The 24,418-nt window shown below is 40.2% G+C and overlaps 1 protein-coding gene and 1 long non-coding RNA gene across 2 annotated transcripts in view; one reads left to right on the forward strand and one right to left on the reverse strand.

Moving 5' to 3' along the window:
• Positions 1-24,418, reverse strand: part of LOC143731909 (uncharacterized) — a 233,212-nt gene that overhangs the window by 118,979 nt on the left and 89,815 nt on the right. The window lies entirely within an intron of this gene.
• Positions 1,256-24,327, forward strand: nfat5a (nuclear factor of activated T cells 5a). Its single transcript, XM_077222524.1, has 14 exons — positions 1,256-1,282; positions 1,441-1,566; positions 9,622-9,750; positions 12,619-13,156; positions 13,972-14,155; positions 14,251-14,441; positions 14,526-14,698; positions 14,797-14,931; positions 15,197-15,249; positions 15,351-15,483; positions 15,965-16,039; positions 16,126-16,235; positions 16,378-18,655; positions 20,069-24,327. Exons 2-14 carry the CDS (start codon positions 1,494-1,496, stop codon positions 20,287-20,289), a joined length of 4,293 nt encoding a protein of 1,430 aa, XP_077078639.1. The 5' UTR covers positions 1,256-1,282; positions 1,441-1,493; the 3' UTR covers positions 20,290-24,327.

The following is a 24,418-nucleotide window of genomic DNA, read 5'->3' on the forward strand; positions in this document are numbered from 1 at the left end:
ATAATATTGGCGGCCTTGAATTTGTTTTGAGATGTGATCTTGATCTCTGTAAAATTCCTCTGAAGTTATCAAATTTTCATAAACAAGTATTGCTTTTTTGGAAAATGATATTTACCCATAATTTCTCCACTCTATGGAACAATAGGGCTATAGTTATTAATAGGAAATCTCTGTTTAAAACTGATTGGTATAGTAAAGGCATTATTTTTATTCATGATTTATTAGATGATAATGGATATTTCTTGTCTCATTATGATTTCATTAATAAATATAGAGTTAGAATTACAATTAAAGGTTATGATAAGGTATGCAATACACATTGGATTGCTAAGAATAATCCAAAGTAGTTTTTTTGATCCTTTATCTCGACCTGTATACCCTTCCCTCTTTAAAAATATGTAATGTAGACCTCTTAGACAGAAAGTGTAATAACAAACTTATTTACAAAGAACTCAAACGTATTATCACTGGTGATTATCAGTGCTATTTTTTGGGAGATGTTGAAACCTCAGTGAAGGATAAAGCTTTTACCTGCTATATGGCATACCCAGTTAGTCCGAAGGTCAAGGAGACTCATTACAAAATTATGTTTAAGGTTTACCCAGTAAATGATTTTATGCAGAAACGATTTCATTTCGAGGTGGAACCTTGTGGCTTTTGTTCTTCTGGTCCTGAAACACTCGATCACCTATTCTTTTATTGTCAGATTACTTCAAAATTTTGGTTTGATATACATAGCTGGCTGTCAGTAAAAATGGAGACAATTCCTCCTATAGCCCTACAAGATGTGCTCTTTTTTAAGTGTGATTTAAACTTACCCTTCATTGATGTTGTAAATTTTGTTTTATTGATGGGTAAATATCATATCCATACTTGTAAATGGAAAAAATGTAAGCCTTCCTTTAATATATTTCTATGCGATTTTACTCAAATGTTTCAGAGCTTCAAATACTTCAAAAAAAAGTAATAGAAAGTCTGAAACTTTATGTCTCTCTTTATCAAAATATTTACTTTTTTAGTATTTTCATTCATTTCATGTATACCGGCTATGTGCTTGTCTTTACCCTTGCTCCTTCCCCCTTTTTTTTCTTTTTTTTCTTCTTCTTCAAATCCAAACTCTGTATTTACCTAAATTGAAGTGTCTTACAGTGTTGTTTGTTCCCTGTCTTGTTCTGTACATTCTGCAATAAAAAATAAAAATAAAATAAAATAATAATATTCTGTCAGATACAGTCGGGAATCGTGCGCATGCGCAGAAAGGGGGGAGGAGTCGCTGAAAAAGGTGAATGGCTCTAATGGCTGGCTAGCTAATCAGATGGAGAAAAAAACACATTAAAATGTTCCTGAGTGTGAATTTCACTATTATACATGTGCTGTAAACCCTTTATAAGGATTTTATGATTGAAAGCATCTCTCTTTCTATATGCATTGCTCTTTAAGCCGAGAGTGATAGGGTCGTTTCCTCTGATCTCATGAGGCTTTAGCATGCTAGCATGCCCTCTGATTTTATATCTCTCCTGAGCGCCGATATCGACCCCAGTTCTCCTAAATCACTCTATTCCAAAGGTAAGAATGTATTTTTAAGATACTACTTCCTTTCTTCATTCATTTAGGTTTCATGCGTCTTCACGGAGGCGTTTAGTTGTGCATAAATATGAAGAATGGCTAACGTTACTTAGCACGAGAGGAGGGCAAGCGCTAGCTGTGTGTATTTATAAATGTGTTTATATGTTTGAGTGTAAATGTGAGTCTATGTATGCGTGTGTGTGAGTCTGTATATAAATGCGTGTGTGTATTTGCGTGCGTGTGTGTGTGAGAGAGAGAGAGTGGGTGTGTGTTTGTTTACCTTTACACACATTATAAGTGACTCGTGGCTCCGAGACAACCAAGGTTTGTTGTCGAACACACACTATTGTTGTGGTGTTTTATATACACTGACTTTGAAGTTCTTTTAAAGTTGGACTAGTGCCATGATGGATGATGCTGCTGATCCACGCCTATCATAATTAATATTTCATCTGCCAACAGCAAGACTTGAGCTTGACAGCTAACATGTTGCTGAATATAGCTGGCAGTGTTTGTCTCATGAGAAGGTAAGTGCATGACAGACCTGACTTGAGCATATGATGTTCATATGTTGATATGATATGGAAAGTTAGAGTCTTATACAATAAGCCAGTCATTTGTAATGTTGATGACCAGTACAGGTATATTTATCCTGTGGTGAGCCAATGGGAAGTGGATAACATCCCTTTTTGGGGTTTATGTGCTGATAATGATGCAGATATGAATATAAATGAAATGTTTTAGATTTAACAATTAATCTACAATGTTTTAAGCTCTTTAAAGTTGTGGATTCTGGTTTGCTGTCAATGTTTTTTCTTTAATAATTCATCAGCTAGAAAGGACCAATATCTTTCCTCTGTGTCGTTAGCATTGTAGCTGTGGTTTGGACTTAGTTATTCTCATAGACCTTTAATGATTCAATCGATTCAGATCTGAATATTATGAAACCGCGTCACAAACAGTCTTTTTAACCATTATCCTACAATAGGTCAGATTATCCTAAAAGAACTGGGATAAAAGTGTATAATTTGGATATAGATAGACACTAATGTCTACGGTAGCGATCGAAATAGAGTAAATCATCTTTTGAAAGGAACTTCATGCTTTAAATGAATATTGTGTCAATGACATGATTACACCAGTAGGCGGCGACAAGAGACTGATAAAAGATGTTTTTGAATCATTGAATCATTCATTCAAGAGATTTGTTTAAAAATGCTGATTCATCCAGTAATGAAACAAGTGAAGTATTTATGAGTGAGTCATTGAATCATTCACTCAACCCGATTACATTTTTTTTTAATTCAGATTAAACATTTTAAATGTAGTTAAATGCAGTTTATCAGGAGAAAGGGACTGAAAAGATTTTTAAAACGATCAGCTCAATCATCACTTTTCAATCGACACAATAATATCTTAATCCGTGTCTCATTTGAGCACTTCTGGAACAGGAGTAACGGATAGTTTCTAGAATCATCTTTGCAATTACGAATCAATGCAATTCCTTTCATTAACAGCTGCATTTGCATTGGTTCTTCAATCATATCAATCCTTATAATGTGATTTTAACATTATAAATGAATCATATCTTTTAATATACATCCGGCCCTCCAGTCAGAGTGGGAAATTTCAAGATATGGTGAAAAATGGATTTTAATTTCAATTAAATTTAGCTGAATTGCATCGCAGTACCCTGGAAACCACCCACAACGTCTCCGTTTCATGAGGGCCAGTTTTGCATGAGCGAACCGCACACACTTTTCTTCAGAACATGACTAAAGCTATATTGATAGGTCTCAAGCTGTTTGACCTGGGTCACATGGCCTTTTGTGTTCGATTCACTCGACCCAACTTTGTAGTGTCAGACGTGTTTAATAGTTCCTACTAGGAAGTGCTTTGTAGATGATTGTTTTCATGATGTGGTGCCACCTGCGTTTAGTGGAGGTTTCACAAAGCCAGCGTTCACACATGAAGTGTGTAATTATTGTGACACTTAGGCCTCCTTTCCAGCTTCAGGAGCAGTTTTTCTGTCCTTTCGGATTCTTTTGAACAGATTAAATCCCTGCAATATAAAACGTTGCCTTGGCCGAGGAGAATCGGACGATCCCATTATCTCTTTGTCGTCCAGGGATGCGAAGTGTTAAAATAGCAGGAATGCAGGACATGTGGTGTTTAGCTTCACTACAGGCACCAGGGCTTTTGTTTACTGTAGGGGAGTGTTGATTCAGGGTCCCGTTTCCATCTCTGCGCTCCTCCACGGTGTTTCTCTGTGCCAGAATGCTATGCTGATCCGGATTGTGCTGCCATAGTCATGCAACGGCACGCTTAATACAGTACTTAAACTCTTAAAACCGCTCAGAAAATATTGTTCTTCCACCTAGGCCATTTTTCACAGCCTTTATTTTTGGTTATTTTTGCTTAATTATATCTGTGAATTTATATAGCTATCAATGTGACTATCAATTTTTCTATTTCTATATTTTTATTTATTTAAAACTTTACATCACAGCAAACAATGAACACTTTTTAAACGCATTTTAAAACCTTGACTTTTTATGGTTTCTAACAACATAGGAACGTATAATCATTAAATAAAGTAATATGACAGAACAAGTAACGGTAACGGGATTGCAGATTTAACACTTCAGGAGCTATCTGCTTTGGAACAAAATGTGGATTCAGTTAATAACTTAAATTTAGATTATTTTATTTATCAAATTGTTTTACTTTATTATTTTATTTATTTTTAATAGTGGAAATTATCCTACGATTTTCCTTAAAGTCCCCCTGTAGTCAAGTCAAGTCAAGTCATCCTCATTTATATAGCGCTTTTAACAATGTAGATTGTTTCAAAGCAGCTTTACAGAGATAAACATATAATTTAAGGTAACAGAGATTGGTTTGGTTTTATAGTGGCTCTTGAAAAATGTTTTTTCCAGCTAAAGTTAGTTTTGATTGATTCACTTCCGTCTAAATGATAGTTTGTTTTTAAATTAGGGGCCGCTAAGACGACGAAGTCGTGTAACTCGACACCCTTGCCTCATTTAGTATGTGTGGTTCTATGAATATGCAAATGAGCCCCGCCTCCACTCACTCACTCAGAGATCCACTCGTTGACGATCACACGTTGATCTGATTGGTTACAAGGTAGTTTGTGACGTCAGAAACACCAGCGATTTCAAAGCGTGTTTTTGAGACTGTCTTTGGTTCACTGCAGTTTTAAGGAGAAAATACTGAGCAATGCTGTCGACTTATGAATTTACACATGGTTTGTCTTAAAGCGTATTAAAAACACCACATAGATGTATAAATAACATTAAAAAACTAAATTTTTACCACAGGGGGACTTTAATATAATGGGACACCAATTTGTACCCCATGAAGCATATAAACATATATTTTATTTTATGAAGTGCTTAAGAAAGAAAAATCCTTCATAGATGGTCAGAGTGCAGTGCACTCAAACAGAAATAATCTTTGGCAGTAAAAGCAAAGTATTGTTTTGTTATGGGAACTAACTCTGTTATGTTTGGCAAGTGTTTCCAGGTAATGTGAGCGAATCTGCTGGTCAAGCCGCTTCAGTGCTTCCCTATCAGCAGCAGTGCTGTAATCATGATGATCGAGACACAAGGGCACCCGGGGACCAAGTGTCCCTCGATGAGCTCTGGGAATCATGAACACCTCCTCGCTTATTAAACATCTGCGGCTCATCAGAGAGGCCGAGCCCAGCGCTAATACCATATCATACAACTATATATAGTTGAGCGCTCCACTTTCCTTATTATGAAGCGTATGAGATGAGGCAAATTTCTGTTTGTAATTGCTGACAATATTTTAGTGAAATGTAGACATTTGGCTGGCTAATATGGCAGTGCTCTTGGACTCTACCGTGTTTCCCCTAGGATTTTTTTCATAGACCCCCCCCCAAACTACTAGTGTTGTGGGCGGGTTACAGATATGTGGTGTAAAATTTTTAGTAATCAAAGAGCAAGTCTAATTAATTGAAATCATGAAACTTATATAATTATTATTAGAATTAGAATTATACAAAATGTTTTTCTTTTCACATAAATTTGGTGTTGTGTTTTTTCTGGTATCAAATGAAGACATAAAAGGTTTATGAGCTATAGTGGGACCAGCCACCGGGGGGCGATCGAGACACTGGGTTTATGAGCTATTCTGGGACCAGCCACCGGGGGGCGATCGAGACACTGGGTTTATGAGCTATACTGGGACCAGCCACCGGGGGGCGATCGAGACACTGGGTTTATGAGCTATTCTGGGACCAGCCACCGGGGGGCGATCGAGATACTGGGTTTATGAGCTATACTGGGACCAGCCACCGGGGGGCGATCGAGACACTGGGTTTATGAGCTATACTGGGACCAGCCACCGGGGGGCGATCGAGACACGGGGTTTATGAGCTACACTGGGACCAGCCACCGGGGGGCGATCGAGACACTGGGTTTATGAGCTACACTGGGACCAGCCACCGGGGGGCGATCGAGACACTGGGTTTATGAGCTATACTGGGACCAGCCACCGGGGGGCGATCGAGACACTGGGTTTATTAGCTACACTGGGACCAGCCACCGGGGGGTGATCGAGACACTGGGTTTATGACCTATACTGGGACCAGCCATCGGGGGGTGATCGAGACACTGGGTTTATGAGCTATTCTGGGACCAGCCACCGGGGGGTGATCGAGACACTGGGTTTATGAGCTACACTGGGACCAGCCACCGGGGGGCGATCGAGACACTGGGTTTATGAGCTACACTGGGACCAGCCACCGGGGGGCGATCGAGACACTGGGTTTATGAGCTATTCTGGGACCAGCCACCGGGGGGTGATCGAGACACTGGGTTTATGAGCTATACTGGGACCAGCCACCGGGGGGTGATCGAGACACTGGGTTTATGAGATATTCTGGGACCAGCCACCGGGGGGTGATTGAGACACTGGGTTTATGAGCTACACTGGGACCAGCCACCGGGGGGTGATCGAGACACTGGGTTTATGAGCTATACTGGGACCAGCAACCGGGGGGCGATCGAGACACTGGGTTTATGAGCTATTCTGGGACCAGCCACCGGGGGGCAATCGAGACACTGGGTTTGTGAGCTACACTGGGACCAGCCACCGGGGGGTGATCGAGACACTGGGTTTATGAGCTATACTGGGACCAGCAACCGGGGGGCGATCGAGACACTGGGTTTATGAGCTATTCTGGGACCAGCCACCGGGGGGCGATCGAGACACTGGGTTTATGAGCTACACTGGGACCAGCCACCGGGGGGTGATCAAGACACTGGGTTTCGGAGCTATTCTGGGACCAGCCACCGGGGGGCGATCGAGACACTGGGTTTATGAGCTACACTGGGACCAGCCACCGGGGGGTGATCGAGACACTGGGTTTATGACCTATACTGGGACCAGCAACCGGGGGGCGATCGAGACACTGGGTTTATGAGCTATACTGGGACCAGCAACCGGGGGGCGATCGAGACACTGGGTTTATGAGCTATTCTGGGACCAGCCACCGGGGGGCGATCGAGACACTGGGTTTATGAGCTATTCTGGGACCAGCCACCGGGGGGTGATTGAGACACTGGGTTTATGAGCTACACTGGGACCAGCCACCGGGGGGTGATCGAGACACTGGGTTTATGACCTATACTGGGACCAGCCACCGGGGGGTGATCGAGACACTGGGTTTATGAGCTATTCTGGGACCAGCCACCGGGGGGCGATCGAGACGCTTTGGCTTCACTTTTTCCAGCACTTGTGCGGCACGCTTGGTTTGACATGACAAGAGTTTTTCTCAAATGAAGTGGTTAAATGCTCACGAAGTGACTTTCAGAATGGGTCTAGAGTCTGGAGATGAAGTTCATGTATTATTGTGTGTCATGTAGGTAAAAAAAGCAGCGTGAGCCTCAGTGTGAGTGTGAGGTAAATGAAACTGCGCGTCGTCTGCACCAATCATTCACACAGAACAAGCAGGATTCGTATTTAAATAGTCTTTTTGCGGTTTAATATTCACACACACTAGTCTATATCGCGGTTTGATTTCGAGTGTACTGAACTTTTTATTTATTCTTTAAAACATTTACAAATTCCGTGAAATTCCGCGTTGCGGTTGTACAGTAAGTTCTGTTTTTATGACTGGATTCCGCAATTCTGTCCGCGTTTTCTCCATCGCAAAAATGTGGAGCTCGCGTGTCCGTTTTTTTATTTTTAAGTAGTCTATTTTACACTGCTCTATACTGACTCCTATTGTCACCCAAAGCAAATCCTTATTAATTACAGATGGCATTATAGTAAATGACGTCATGCATATGTTATTATGATTCAGTACACATCAATATCATTATTGGATTATGTCATGTATTGCACAAAGTGTCTATTCTGCATTTTATTTTTATTGTAATATATTTACACACTTTTTTGGGGATCTTTGTAAATGTCCATGACAGTAGTAGGCATGTGATAAATGAACATGACTTGTTTACTGCTTATAAACTCGCCTACATGTTTCAGACTGTAATTTAGTAGGCACACACACACCAATATTTTTGGTGCAGTTGTCTTGTCATGCACATTTATTATACCTTACCTTGATTTAGGGTGTTTTCACATTTGTAGTTTGATTCACTTGGTTCTTTTGGTCACGAAATGATACATTTAAGGGCCATTCACACCAAGAACGTTAACTATAACGATAACTTTATTTGCGTCCACACCAACGAACGATAACGGCCTGTTTATTTTAAGCTCGCGTGCTGCGGTTTCAAAGTGTGTACAACATCATTGAACCATAGACTGTAAAAAAATAGCATTTAACAGGTTTCTGCTGTTTTTGTTGCATTTACTCGGCTTTAACCAGCAGATGTCCTCAGCATGCTATTCTTCGAGTGAAGTTAGTTTAACTGACCTAGTTATTATAGTGGAATAAAAACAACACCTAGTCTTTTTCACCGCAACTTTAAAGGAAGCAAGACAATGTTGTGTAAACGAGCGCTAGATACCTGAGGTAAAACTTCTCACCATTTATTCAGAGGGTATGAACGATTGTTTTCCATATCCATTTTTTTGGGCTTTTTATGGCCACATCTTATGACATCACGTCATTTTAGATATCTTTGGTCCATGTTGCGCTCATATTTCAGTCGAACTGCACCAGAGGTAGTTTTAATCCAACCAAACCTGCCAAGTGTCAACACTTGTGATTTTGTGAAACAGATTGGAACCCATTAATAAACAATAACATTGTCAGTGCTGTTCAAAATCAGAAGCACTGTATGCTGCAAGATTATTCATTATTGCTCAATATTGTATTGTTCTTGAAAAGCTATAAAATGGCTGAAAAGCTAAATTGAATTTCATTATTAAATATTAGCAAAATTTGAATTATATTTGAATTCTAAAGGCAATTCTTAATGTTAGAGGAGAAAAATACTGTATTGCCTCCTGTGCCCACAAGAGGGCGCAATCGAGCGCAACAAGGAAACAAACCAAATCAAGCATCTTTTATTGAAATGAAATGACATTCACTTTTTAAAGTGCATTAACTTTTGAAACAATAGTGCAAATGTGCATGCAAGAAAAATTAGATATTGAATTAAAAACTGTGTAATTGCATCAGTAACTGGATAAAACACGCTTCAACACAAAGTGTAATGAACTACATGAACACACAATAGCAAACTGCCATTCAGAAACTCTCCACTTCTACTCACTACATCTACATATTGTTTATCAAAAACACCAGACGCTCAGCTTTCTGTTGACGATGTTTCCAGCTGATGAACACACACTCCGCTCTGACCGATGTGCAGGTTTGGTCAAGTGTGTCGTTGCACGAGTTATGCCACCAACTGAGAGGGTTTTCTTCAGCAGGAAGCCTTTCAAATGAACAATCTTGACACTCCAAAAATTTGAATGCACGGTTTTTGCATTCGCATGTGCAGTTGTTTTTTATTTTTAATTCTGAGAATTTTCTAAATTGTAATGTTTATGTGTCCGCCCTAATCTACACCGGCCTGTCTGTTCCAGAGTCAGTGTATGACCTGCTCCCCAAAGAGCTGCAGTTGCCCTCGGCCGTTCAGCAGGACAGCCGGTTCCCCATGAGCCAGAAGAGCGGTGGAGAGGCGGGCCCTCCTCCTGCTGCGGCCCTGGCCTCAGGTACACACACTCTATGCTCACGCTACACACACTCTCATCCGCTCCACTCGCCTCTGTTCAGTCTCTCTCTCTCTCTGTGTGTGTGTGTGCCTGTAAAGCTAAGCTTCCTCTGATTACTGTGTGTCTGGATCTTTACTATAATTATCTCTCTTGGTGATGTGGTGTTATCTTTTTTTTTTTTTTTTTTTTTTTTTTTTTTGTGCACATTTCTTTCTAGTGCTTCTGACCCGTGCTTTCCATTTCACTTGATGTCACACTCTATTAAAACCCATCTGAACATCCAGACCTTTTTAGTTTTTTCTTTCTTTTTCTTTTACATGTTTTTTTTCTCTTTCCTTTTGGTCATTTCAGATTTTGCAGACTAACTCGTTTCGAGTGTTTTACTTGACCTGTCCCATTAAACCTGTTAAAAAGAGCTTCCTGTTATTGAGGTTGAGTGATTTCCTGATTTTCCCCAGGCCATGTTCTGGAGTCTCGGCCTGTTATGGTTTAGAGCCAGTCACTGAAATATGAACAGCACTCACTGGCTGGCAGCGGTCCATAGCGCATTAGATGACACCAAAAATAATTTCATTAGAAGCCATTTTTGATCTTAGTCTACAAATATTTTGGCATTAGGCCTAATTTGAGGCTTTTCTCTTAATCTTTTCGCTTCTTTTTGGGAAGGCCTTTGCTTCTTTCAACTAATGATAAAATGGCTTGTAATGAGAGTAGGGCTGGGCAATATAGCATAACAAAACCCAATGTTTAATATGACTATATTCATATATTTACAGTCTTATGAATGTATGCATTTGCACTCGAAAAATCTTTTAAGTTTTTTCAACAGCCATTGTTGTCAAGTAAATTAAAAAAATGTAATGCACCAACATAAAAATAATTTGATGCACCAATATAACAATACATATTAACAGCATAATGCATAATACAGTATTTAATAGTCTGGATGAAATCAAAATTGATTGTTTTATTGTTTAATGATTCACTCATCTGTGCTTTTTTAATGAAAATTGATCGACTTCGTAATCTTTAATCTAAATGTCATGACTTGTTCTTCCTGTGATATTCTCACTTCTCTTTGCTGACGTATGAAATAGGGATAACTGAAAATTGGCCGATAACTGATAATTCTTTATATTCGAAGGCCGACAATCGATATATTGGCTGATAAATCTAAATCCAAATTTGGAAAGCCTGATTACAAAAGTCTCACCATTAAAAGCCATGTCCCAAACACACAATTATGATGTTCTCGTTATGGTTTTATGTACTATATGACAGACTTGCACTGCACATGATGTACAACTGGATTTTCCTTTTTTGAAGTGATTCCAATCCAATTTCAAGCAGTTCAAAATCATCATGGTGAACAGTGCACATCTGAAGTGTGTCAGCTGAAGGAAATAATACATTATTTATCTGCAAAATTTTCATACTTGGCTGATAATGATAACATTCAAAACTAACATAGTGGAGATAGTGATATAACATAACATAACATCGGCAGATAGTGATATAGATCGTCTGGCGTGTTTACATAGAAAATTATGAAAAAGCAGCGCACTGGAATGGAAAAACACGTTCTGCGGAAAAACCTAATGTGTTTCGTCTGTTTTGTTGCTACCCGACTATCTGAAGCATGAGCTGTAAAGGCTCCGCCCACTTCTGGAAAAGGGACATAATAATAATAGGTCCCCTTTAAATCATTTGGCACATGAAAAATCCAATGCCACTCAAAGATGTCTGTTAACCTTCTAGATTGATGATGTAAACAAATATTTTTGGTTAATTTAATAAATTTGCAGAAATTAATCAGTTATGTGTTTAAAATCATTTTGATATTCACAACTTTGCTTCATCAACAAAATAATACCAAATATATTGCCCAGTTCTAATTAAAAGGCAAAACTCTGAATGCAAATATGTTTGCAATTAAGTAGCCAGGTTAATGTTACACTACCTCCTGTTTTGACAGAAAGCTGAGGGATCTTTAAGCAAAGCAGCCCAGACAAATATCAGTTTATGCATCAATAAATTTGTGGTCCACCAAATCCAGCACCAAACTAGGACAGTGAGAAAATGATTTAAAAAAACAAATTCTGTACCAAAACTGGCCCAATAAATTAGTCATTTATAAAAACAGATGTTTTTATGAAAATGATGTTTTTTTTGCTCTTGATTCTGACCAAAATTTGCAGATATTTACATTGGATGACCAGCACTTATTGTTTATTCGCTGTCATTTGTCATTTTTATTCCAGGGAGTTCCCTCTGAATCAGGGAGAGTCTGCATATAAAATGGTCTGCAGTTCTCTGCTTCGTAGGTCAGAAGCTTGTTTATTCTGTCTCCATGGCTACGCTCAGTCCCAACCAAATTGTCCAATTGGCATGCATTAGTCAACACCTCAGAATTTTCATTGTCCAATATTATGTGTCTATGAGAGGCTGTTTTAAATAGATCAGCTCTGGGTTATCATCAACCAGTACCAGTTCGCCTAATCGGCATGCATTCCTCTCAGTTATCATTGGCCATTAGAATTTGTCTGTGAAAGGCTTGAATAGATCAGCACTGGGTTATGCAGAAGTGTCAACAAATGCTCTGTATACCCCTTATGCATGTTTATTTTTTGCTTTTTTATGGTAGTATTCAGTTATTGGGCCATCATACAAAATAACATGAAAAAAATAAGGTATTGGACAATGCTAATAATAATTAGGCTTACTTTAATTAGCAATTTAATACCAAGACATTCAAAACAGATAAAGGGCATTGACCAGATACCATGTCGAGTTTCACTGCTTGATCGGGACTGCTAGCCAGATTTAAAGGGACCGGTTTTTAACCGTTCTGCATTGTGCACACTACAGATGCTGCTGCCACTTGCACCGCTGCCTCCTCCCCTGGAGGACTCAGCACCCTTCCTTCCTGTCCCAGCATGCTCTCTGCTACCTCAGCCCAGGAGCAGGCGTCCAGGCTCGGGCCCGCCCCCGAGGTGGTGCCCGAGAGAGTGGGTGTGGAGCCCGGTTCAGCTGCGGGCGAGAGCCAGGCGACCCCCTCGAAGCGCCGGACCGTCCTGAGCATCTCCCCGCCTCCCGAGGATCTGCTCGACGACAGCCGGATGTCCTGCCAGGATGATCTGCCCCCCAACCCGGACTCGGAGCAGAGCGGCAGCATGTGGATGGACGACTCGGTGTCCAACTTTAGCATGGGCAGCAGCAGTTCGTACAACGACAACACTGAAGTGCCCAGAAAATCTCGAAAGCGAACTCCTCGGCAGCGGCCGGGGCCGAAACCCGCGGCCCGCGAGGAAGCCGGCATGGATGTGTTTGATGCAGACAGCGCGAAAGCACCACACTTTGTTCTTTCACAACTGGGTTCAGACACCAAAGTCACACCCAAAGTGAGGTTGGTGTCCCAACATTTTCTAAGTTTGCGCCACAAATGCAATATGAATAGGGCTGCAGGATTAATTGCAATTTAAATGAAATCGCACTTAAACTGATTTGGCTTATCGCGATTATGAAATTTCAAAGGCTGCTGTTATTTTTTCATGCGCAGCTTGTCATTGATGATCGGCTCTGTAAACGCTGCTTACTCTGAAAGCACTGCGAGTTTGAGCACTTATAATGTGCATTTGAAAAAGCAACACTCGTCAAACATCTTTCCAAACATGAGAAGCATTTATGAACCTCTTGTCTAAGAAAAGACAACATTTAATAACATGCTTTCACTCCAAACTCACTTCATAACGACAGTTGAGCATCCTTCTGTGAGATGATGTCGCTTCTTACACAGAATAAGGCAGTCGTGTGTTTATTAGTCATGTTTAATCAATCAAAGCGTTTCAATCTTCTGTTTATTCAGCTACAAAGATGATGTCCATAGTGATTTCCTGGAGTGATGTGTGTTATTGTACTTCTGCGGCGGGGCATATGTGGTGTGTCTGTGTGAGAGACACCCTCTCGTGTTCAGAGGGATATGTTGTGTGTGTGTGTGTGTGTGAGTGGGACACCCTCTGGCGTTCAGATGGAGCAGCATTTACTACTGATCAGCCGCTGCACTGACAAGTTGCACAGAAAATAATCACAGCCTTTGCCAAATCGCGTGCAGTTTCATTGCAAGTAATCGTGCAGCCCTATTTGCGCCTCAAAAAAATTCACCATGAATTTTAAAAACGTCATAGAAGATGTTTGAATTGCTTTCTTTTATTATATGTTTAGCTCCCTGGAAGTGTCAAACAATCAGAAAGGGGGGATTCTTTCCATTCAGTACCCACAGAAGAGCGAAGGGAAGGAGCTGAAGATTTTGATTCAGCCAGAGACACAGCATAGAGCACGATACCTCACAGAGGGAAGTAGAGGATCCGTCAAAGACCGTACCCAGCAAGGATTCCCTACAATCAAAGTAAGAATTTAAAAAACATTATAATATCCAGACAAATATGCATTTATGGAAGTAATACAGTTTATATGGTAATGTTTCTATATGTGGTACATCAGTTAGAGGGAGTCAGTGAACCAGTGGTGCTCCAAGTATTTGTGGCTAATGACGCTGGACGTGTGAAGCCTCATGGGTTTTATCAAGCCTGCAGAGTGACGGGGCGCAACACAACGGCATGTAAAGAAGTGGATATCGAGGGGACAACAGTTATTGAAGTGAACCTTGAGCTGACCAGCTCTATGACCCTACCGTAAGGATCATTCCGTCTGTTGTCTAATCACTTTCAGTTAATGTGTTTTTGTTTGGTAAAGTGTAATGTGATGTGTGTTGGCAGCGTGGACTGTGTGGGAATCTTGAAGCTGAGGAATGCTGATGTTGAAGCTCGTATAGGGGTTGCTGGCTCCAAAAAGAAGAGCACTCGAGCTCGTTTGGCCTTCAGAGTCAACATCCCAAGACCTGATGGATCTGTCCTAACCCTTCAGACTCTCTCCTCTCCTATCTTATGTAGTAAGTTCAAAGGGTAGCAGGGTAGAGATTTGATATTATGGGATTTTATTTTCCACATCTGTCAGTGGTTGTAACTATATTCTTTGTCACATTTTCAGCTCAACCTGCTGGAGTGCCAGAAATCCTTAAGAAGAGTCTTCACAGTTGTTCTGTCGCAGGAGGAGAGGAGGTCTTTATCATCGGCAAGAACTTTCTCAAAGGAACCAAAGTTCTTTTTCAGGAAAATTCTACAGGTACTGCATGCATGGACATCTTATACCATAAAAACATTAACTTTATACTGGGTATTAGCATAATGCCTCACATGGCAATGATGGGATAGCATTGCGTACTTTTGTTGCACTGTCACCTTTCAGAATTCAATGACACATGAAATTTAGCTTGCATAGTATGATGAACATACACCTACTCTTTATCTGTCCAACGTTTGTGGAATGTTTTGCACCAAGTACATCTTTTTCCTTCCTGTTTTAATCCTGTTTTAATTGTTCTTTTCAGATGAGAGTGGCTGGCAAGCTGAAGCAGAAATTGACATGGAACTTTTCCATCAGGCAAGAGCAAGACATGGCATTACAGTTTTTAGTTCTAGTAAAAATGCTTATCTTTCAAAAATATCTTGTCTAAAGCATCTTGTCAACATAATTCGATCCAGAATCATCTAGTGGTGAAGGTTCCCCCATATCTTGACCAGACAGTGGCCGCCCCAGTCCCTGTTGGGATTGCCGTAGTGACAAACGCAGGGAGAACGCATGATCTACAGCCTTTTACCTACACTCCTCTTACAGGTTGGTGAAGAGACGATATGTTAATCATTTTAACAGGTATCCAGCTCAGAAGTTCATTAGAAAAATTGTAAGGATGTGTTGACTGTAAGCAAGGGGTGTCATTTTCTTATTTGTAGAGTCCCAGACATGCAGTACTCTACAATAAAAACTTGTCTTATTGTTGATTTGGAACCTTTCCTATTTTATTGGAAATGGCTGTGGTTAGGGGCTTAAACAACCAATCATTTGGGTCTTATTTTAGGGGTGGGGTTAGGGATACTGTTTGCCATATGATTGTTTGAAAGGAATGTTTTGCAGGACCAACAAAGGACGGTGAGCCATGCATGTCTTACTTGGGTAAGTTGGGTAAAGTATACTTGGGTACATCAAGCAAAGTTACTTTGGTAAAAGAGGTATGCAAAAGAGGTATACGGGATCCACACCCACCCTTCCGCACTAGTAGATGATGTCATCATTCATTATTTTTACCTCTTTGATCCAGAGAAAGTTGAAATACCAGTGAAGTCAGAACTGCCAGCCACAGTCAAGGCTTGTACCTTTGAAGAGCAGATAAAAGGTGTGGTATTATCAAAAATATTTTCATGCTTTGCTGCCAAACAGCTTTAAAGTTTGAGCTCAAATGTTTCATGACTTTGTTTACAGCAATGCAAACAGAGACCAGTTGTCTAAACAATGTCTTATTGTTACCTATGGTAAAACGAGAAGAACCTATGGATGTCTCCTGCAACACAACAACTTCAGACATCTTTAAGGTACTATAATTTTTAAAGCCCATCCCTTTTGAGTTAATTTTCCAGTTTTAACCTTTTAACCCTTTAGTTTAAGAAGCAAAGTATTGTTTTTGTGATTGGGGCATGAAAATTAACAGATTATTTTCTTATTTTCGTAATGCAGCCTGTAGAGGCCCTTAGTTCAGCCCAGCAAATCTTGGAGATAAGTACTGTCCTTCCCCCTGCCACTAAGTCTTTTCCAAGCCCTGTGGCTCTCCAACCCGTCGACTCGCCACAGTCATCGGCTCAAATATTTACAACTCAAGAAACCTTGTCCACCATTCAGAAGCAGGACATTCCTTCCCCTGCATCGTTCCAAGTGTCCTTGTCAGAAGACACAACGGTTCTCCAGCCGGTTCCCCCTCAGGTCCCTCAGCAGTTTTTGCGGGAAACCCCAGAAACTTTGTCTCCAGAAGACAACAGTGCAGATGGAAGTGGAATGGTATTGGTGGGCATAGACTCTCGTAATCCTCCATCCCAGCAGCCACAGGTTCAGGCACTTTTGCCCCAGGATGGAGTTGCACAGCTAGAGAGAGCAGTAAGAGAGCTGCAAGCACAACAGCAGCTAAACTCTGTACTTTATAGCCCAGCGCCGTCTGCGGAGAGCCTTCAGCAGCACGTCCAGGAAAACATGAACAGTTTAAGGTTAGGTGGAAATGAGACATCTCTAACCAACCAGCAACAGCAGCAGCAAGAGCAGAATATATTGGAGAATCTACATCAACAGCAACAGAAGGCACTTGTGGATCTACAGCATCAACAAACAGTCCTTGAAAATTTACAGCAACATCAGAAGGTCTTGGAAAACCTCCAGCAACAGGCTCTTGGCAACATTCAGCAACAGCAGCAAACACACAAAGTTTTGGAGAATCTACAGCATCAACAACATCACCAGAAAGTTCTTGAGAACATTCAGCAACAAAGTTCAATAGTGACACTGCAGCATCAAAAAGTAATTGATAATCTTCAACAGCAGCAACAGCATCAGATTAATTTAGAAACTCTTCAGCATCAGGAAGTTTTAGAGAACCTAAAGCAACATTTGCAGTCAGAGCTATTGCAGACACAGATTCCAATGCAGTGCACACCGAGCTTCACCAGCGAACAGCAGAGCTCCTCACAGACGAATACTCTATCGCAGCCCTCAGAAGGCTTCCTCCAGAACCCACCCCAGCAGCAGTTACAGCAGCAGACAGCACTTTTCCAACAGAGTGGAGGTCTTATGACCATTCAGACATCTAGCTTTCTGCAGCAGCCATCCTCTCAACCTTCACCGACTCAGCCGCTCTTTCAGAGCCATAACCCCTTGACTGAGACACAAGACTCGCAGACAGTACTCTTTGGATCCACAAAGTCACCACAGGTTCAAGCAGCCTTATTTCCTGGTACCATGACAATGCTAACAAGCACAAATCTACCCACAGAACAGCAGGGTCCTTCAACTAGCCTGTTTATTACGCAAAGTGTGTTGCCTAACCAACTGCCATCGGATAATAACCAGAACCAGCAGCAGCAGCAGCAACAGATAACTTTCCTCACACCCATGCAGACCTCTGGAACAGATGCCCAGACTGTCTCACTTTTTCAGGGACAAACACAGTTGTCCACCCCAATGGAGCAACAGGCTCCCCAACAACAACAGATGGCAACACCCCAACAAGCCCCTCTTTTCCCAAATATTGCCACAATATCTCCAAATCAGCAACAAACGCAGACAGGCATATTGTTCTGTACCACAACCATTAATCCCCATGATCTGCCCCAGGCTCTGTTATTCAGTGGCCAGAACCAAGCTTCACTAGGAAGTGACCGCCTCCCAGAAAATATCTTTCAGGAGCAGCAACCCATGCAAGTTGTTCCCAGCTCTGGAAACGTTACTGCGAACAACCCTTCAAACCAACCCACTGTTCCGGCAGCCCAGTCAACTCAGAATCCATCAATTATTTTTCCGCAAGCCAGTGTTGTGAATGTTGCCCAACAAGACTCGGCGGAGCCCATGTCTTTTCAAGACCAGAGCACCATTGTGAGTGACTCATCTGCCAGTATGCCTTCAACACGGACAGAACTTTTTCAGGATCAGCAACCTATGCAGGTTGTCCCCAGTGCCACCAGCGGAACCCCTGTCTCTCCTACAGACCAACCTTCTGTCAACAATTTTTTGCCTCAGTCAGCAATTTTAGCCCTGCAAGGTGGTGTAAGTTCTCAGGACTTGCCTCCGACTGCGGCAGCAGCCACTATATTCAGTGGCCAGAGTGGTGTGGCAGTGAGCGGCCTACAGAACTCCACTCCAACCACCCCTCAGCAACCGCCCAGCCAACTCTTTCAGACCGCTATTGGGGGAACTCTCAGCCAGCCTGGACAGCCAGGACAAGCAGGCCTTTTTCTCTTTGAGATTCCGAGTGGTAAGTGCAATTAAGTCAACATTCAATTAGAGTTGCAGTCATAGCAAATAATAAATTTGAGAAGAAAAAACAGGGTACTTTTGGGACATGCTTTGGAGGCGTCCTTGCCTGTCCTGGGGACACCCCATCACTGCACATTTTGCACATCTCCCTCATTGGACACACCTAATTTAAGTCTTGCCGTCTGTATTAAGTTAGCTGGTGAGTTGAATTAGGTGTGTTAGATGAGGGAGAAATGCAGTTGTGAGGGGTCCAAAACCCTCTTCAGAAGTTTTTTTGAGATTCCCAATAGCCATGCGCCTACACCCTGACATGTTCTACCGCACTGATAGTTGAGATGCCGTTCGCATTACTATGGTTACAAATTAGAATTTACTCCAACGAATAGATGAAAAATAACTGCTGAGCCGGAAAAAAAAATTTAATTACTCAGATTGTGAAACAAGAAAAATGTTTGAGCTATTCAGTAAGTATATGCATATTTTGGTATGCAAGCAAAACAATTCAGTTAAAAAAAACAAAGACATCTGGCAAAAGATAACAGCGCCAGTAAATGAAGCTGAGGGTGGACTAGGAAATATGTCTGTTACATGTTGTAACTGCGGTGATAAATCATTGATACACTCTAACAATTCAACCCTGCTGAAACGAAAACGTTCAATAAGTTCTCTCTCTCCCTATATATCTAGAGGATTGGTGCTGTCTCTCATTAGGCTACACTTTCACGCCGGAAAGCCCGCTGATCGTGTAGCCTGTATACCAGACGCGCCATTGTCTCAACGTTTTTATTTATCTTTATTTTCACCATGGAAACAAGTAAAGACTTCTCACTTTACAACTACCTTTGAATAGGCAAAAGATTTAGTCTCAGATGTGCGCTACTCCCAGATGGTGCAACAGGCATTAAGTTTACGCAGGACTTTAAGTGCATTTTACAATAAGCTTAGTCTAATGAGCGGATGTACGTCCAGTTGGTGCAACCGGCCTCCAGGGGTGTCCAAACCTACTCCTGGAGGGCAACGGTTAATCAGAGATTGGCTCCAACTTGCCTCAACACCTACCTGGAATTGTGTAGCAAGACCTTTATAGTAAGACCTTGATTAGCTGGTTAAGCTGTGTTGCTTTGAGGTTGGGGACTAAACTCTGCAGGACCGTGGACCTCTAGGAGCAGGACTGGACACCCCTGACCTAGTCCCTATTGAAAACTGGTTTTGGAGTAGTCATCCTCTGTGGAATGACAACATTTAATGATCCAGTAAATTCCAGATGGTTAAAACCAAGTCTGTCCTACATTTATTTTCTCATTAATCAATGTGTAGACCTTCAGATGTTGCATTAACTTTCTAGATTGGCTTTATTGCAGAATGTGCCTTTCACTGCCTCAAAAATCCTAATCTTTCTGTGTTTTATTAGAGTGTGGACAGCTAATAAACTCTCCTGGTCCGGCGCTGTCGGATCAGCTCGTCACCATGGGTCATCCTGGTTCGGATCAGAATCAGACCCAGCTTCAGAATAATGCGCAGATTCAGACCTTACTGGACCAGTCCAACAACCTTGACGACAAGATAGACGAACTTCTGGAACGTTTTCAGGAGCAGGAAAAGACGCTTCCTAGGGATTTCTTGGACCATTAAAGATGAGTAGTTAGAAACCTCACTTCAGTAGACCACCGTCCTCACTGCTTGTCCTGTTCCTTTACATCTTGCGTCTTATGTCCGTATTATCTAAACTTATCTAAGGGTCGTCTCAGTTGGGGGTCTTTCACTTATATCTATGTTTCTGAAAGCTTGTAATGTGTTGTTTTGGTGGGACATGTTAGCTATGGATCTCGCCACGGCTCCTTTTCTTGATGGACATATAAGGGTCCACTTTATTGAGGCCACTGTTTGGCATGTCAGCATATCATGTGACCCATTAAGCCATTAAGTATATTGGCACTTTGCTACTTTGTATTGTGTTCTTGACTTCCAGTTAAATATTCTCCATTTATTGCCACTGTTAATCTGTTTTTTTTTTTTTGTAGAAACCAACCTAGTACAATATTAAATCAAAAACTTTCTGTTGCCGTTGAGATACTAATACATTGTGAATGAATTTGAAATATATTTAGCACTTTAGGGAGTTTCTCCCTTTTAGCTTTGTAACCCATACGTGTCTACTTGGCTGTCAAAGCTTTTCATGTTTTGATAGTCATAATGCTTTTCTAAAAACATGTGTTTGTTTCATTACTCTTCAGTGTCTCTTTTCTGAATATAGCCTATTTTATGAGCCATGTTTAATTTTTTTTTGTGTTTGAATTTTTGACACATCCACCTAATCTCTCCGTTTTCTCATGACATTTGAAGTGAAGATGCTCAATCACTCCTACTCTTTTCCTCTGTTTTAGTTTTATTTTATTTTTTCTTTTATTTAAATGAACAAGAGGTCCAACTTGTAGACATGAATTCCTATCAGGGATGTGAAAATGTGCAACATTGCCATTGAGATATGTGAACTGATTGTATTATCATCCAGCAGAGGGTCTACGATGTGTTTGTGTGTGTGCTCAGCAGAAAGACATGTTGCTGTTTGTACTATATAAGATGCAGCTATGTTCTTGATTTTGAATTATATGCGGTTTTTGGAGATTATTCAAATAAGCATAAGCTTGGAAGAGGGTTTGTTGTGGTGGTGCATTATGTCGTTCCAAACTCGTATGACCTTCTTTCATCTGTGGTACTCAAAAAACAAAACATAAATTGAAGATTTTTTTGCTTTAATGAGATTTAAGAGTTACCAATGATCCTCTAAAAGATTTTTTTTTCGCTCATGCTCTGAGTTTGACAGCTGAGTTTTCAGAATTTCTCCTTTTGTGTTCCACAGAAGAATGAAGATCATGCATATTTTGAAAGACACGAGTGTGAGAAATAATGACAGGATATTTATTGCTAATGTGAACTATCACAGCTATGAGTGTTTTTGGGCAGCTTAAAATGGTAGTTAGGTCCATGAGGGTTTAAGAAGGAATTGGTATGCATTCACTCAAAAGTTACAGTAAACCCCATCTATGATCAGATAGAGTCAAGGCCCAGTGAAAATCAGAGAAAATCGCAAGAGATTGCTTCATACATCACTGCACGACAATCTCGTCATACGAGTTTTAAAAGCGAAAGCTCATACCGCTCAGAAATCCTTTATTCGATGCGAACTGGAAGATTTCTCTAGGCGTAGTGTACGCTGGTTTAGGGACTCGTACAGGGTTTAATATAGACAGAATGCTGTTACATTTTGTCATGACTGATACGAATGGGTTGTTTAGTTTTTAAATGGTTTGAGCTGTTAATTATTTGTGCTATAATTACATTTTGGAGCATTGTAGTTTCCCTGTCACACCCTTACCGAGAAGATCATTGCTTAGAATAATTGATTAAATCACACTTATTTGACATTGTACATGTTCGTAGACACATGCAGTCTTTTTAAAAGCTTTTTTAAGACTTAACATATTTTCGACGTACTCTATTCTAAGCAGATTTTGCATTGACAATATTTTCTCATGCAAACATAATGTCAGGCAGTTCTATTTAAAATCTTCATAAACTCCTGTGCTTTGATGCATCAGTTATTTTTACGTCATACTTTTTCTTGTCTTTAAATTCTTTTCTTTAAAAAAAAAATGCTTTATGTAAAATTTGCATAACAAATTGTAAATAGTAGATTGGCTGTTTCACGTGTGCTGTTCCTTTGTGAGGTAGCAGTTTGTTAAAAGCGTGCTCTCTTTGTAGTGAAACATAATATCTCACCTGCAGGTGAGGCGTACATACAGTATTTTTGTAAGACTGAATTTCCAAATGTACTGTGTACATTTTAAACATGTAAAAGTGAATTGTCCCTTCTGCAGGACTGTACTTCATATGTCAATATTCAGAGCGGTGAAAATGATGGGTTTTGTTACAAAATGGAGATTGTTATTTGTTTGGTAAGTGAAATTAAAATATTGTCAGTTTCTAAACGATTAAAAAAAGAGGCTGGTTTTGGTTGTGGGTGAATTTCACACAGTATGTAGTAATTTTGTCATATTCCACCCCAAAATCAAAAAACAAAACAGGAAAACAGCTGATAGTGGAGCACATCTTAATGTAATATGAACCAAAAAATATTAATTTAAATTGTAAAGTACAATAAATCTACATATTGGTACTGTTTGAATTTATGCTGATTTAATTGCTGTTACAGTATTGTTTTTTTTTTTAAGTTAGTTATGAACATAGATTCGATTTTGATTTTGGGGTGAAATATGACCTGGATGTTTCTTTGTTCAATATTTAGGCTAATGTTCTGGAACTTGGGTTCCATGCAAACTGGGACTTGAAGAATGTGTGTGTGTGTGTGTGTGTGTTCCTCATGGTATAGGACATATATATTCACTCTACATCTAACCTAAGGACCAATTCAGAAGAATATTTTCTCAAAACAAGGCAGCAAAATCAATGTCTTTTGATTTAAAGTAATCATTTGTCCATTCTTGTTCTTTTTTTGGGTACTGATGCTCCAGCTTAAGTCAAAATCATATTTCTGCACAAATCCATCTAACATTTTAAGAGGTTGATTTCTATTTTTACTTTCCATCATATTGTGCTTTTTGATTGAAAGTACTTTGTGCCTTTGCAAGCCTTTCCTCTTTCTTCTAAAGGACCTTTGTATATAATGAAATACTAGATGTAGTGATTACTAGTTCTTAATCCACAAGTAAAAGACTACGGTTTGGTTTTGGTTTTTAATTGACATTGTCTGGTCAAATTGTCTTTTAACCAGTCTGTAAGTGTAGTCTCAAATACATCTGAACATTTATATCATGAAACTGCTATGCAGCCTCAACTTACTTTTATTTTAATTTAATTTTAAACATCGACATTCTCATCCACTGGTGGTTATTGCCTCTTGACATTTGTAAGATCAAGTTATAAAGATTGTTATTGATCTCAATGATTACAGGTTTTCTGTCTGTTTGTGCAGTGGGTTTATGAATAATTTTTGTTAGTAAATGTTAAATTAAAAGAGGTTTGAAGAGCGCTTACCCCAATCACCAGCGTGTGTGTGTTTGTGTGTCATTTTAAATGCACTCTTTGTACACAGTTTTTAATTTTGTTTGCTTTTGTTTGATGTGATAAACGTCCACTGCTTTTAAAGTTGTAACAGGACAGTGGTTCTCAACCCCTCCCTTACACTAGGAGTGTTGATGGATTCAAATCAATAATTCTGCTTAATTTTGTGATTTCAGTGTTTTCAAGAACTGTGTGCACCAACAACAGTTTGTTAATGGGATTCATCTTAAATTGGTCAGTTCCACAGTTGGTTAGCTTGGACCAAATTTCCAAATTGTGGTTTGGTGTTCAAGTGGTGCATTGCATGTCCTATTTCCACATTTAAATGACATTTATAACTTATTTTAAATAAGCCATCTCTCTGGCCCTTTGACACCCCCTACTGGTCTCCTGGTTCAGAACCACTGTTTAAAGGGATTCAACCGTTCATTCATGTGTGTAAGAAAGACATTCAGTATCATGAAGAAACATGAACTAATGACATCTGATGTTTTTTTTGTTTTTGCTTTAATCAGTACATTTGTATACTCCTGCAGTTATATTTCTGTAAGATGTGCTGCTATATGAATAAAGATAGATATGAAGTTCTTTCCCTTGTGTCTTGTATGTTTTGCTATAGACCTTATTCACAGCAGCACCATCTTTGATTTTTAATATGAATGAAAGCGAGGCTGTGAGG

Source organism: Siphateles boraxobius, unplaced genomic scaffold (genome assembly GCF_051911475.1).
Source record: "Siphateles boraxobius isolate OS27281-9 unplaced genomic scaffold, OSU_SipBor_1 88, whole genome shotgun sequence".
Taxonomy (NCBI): domain Eukaryota; kingdom Metazoa; phylum Chordata; class Actinopteri; order Cypriniformes; family Leuciscidae; genus Siphateles; species Siphateles boraxobius.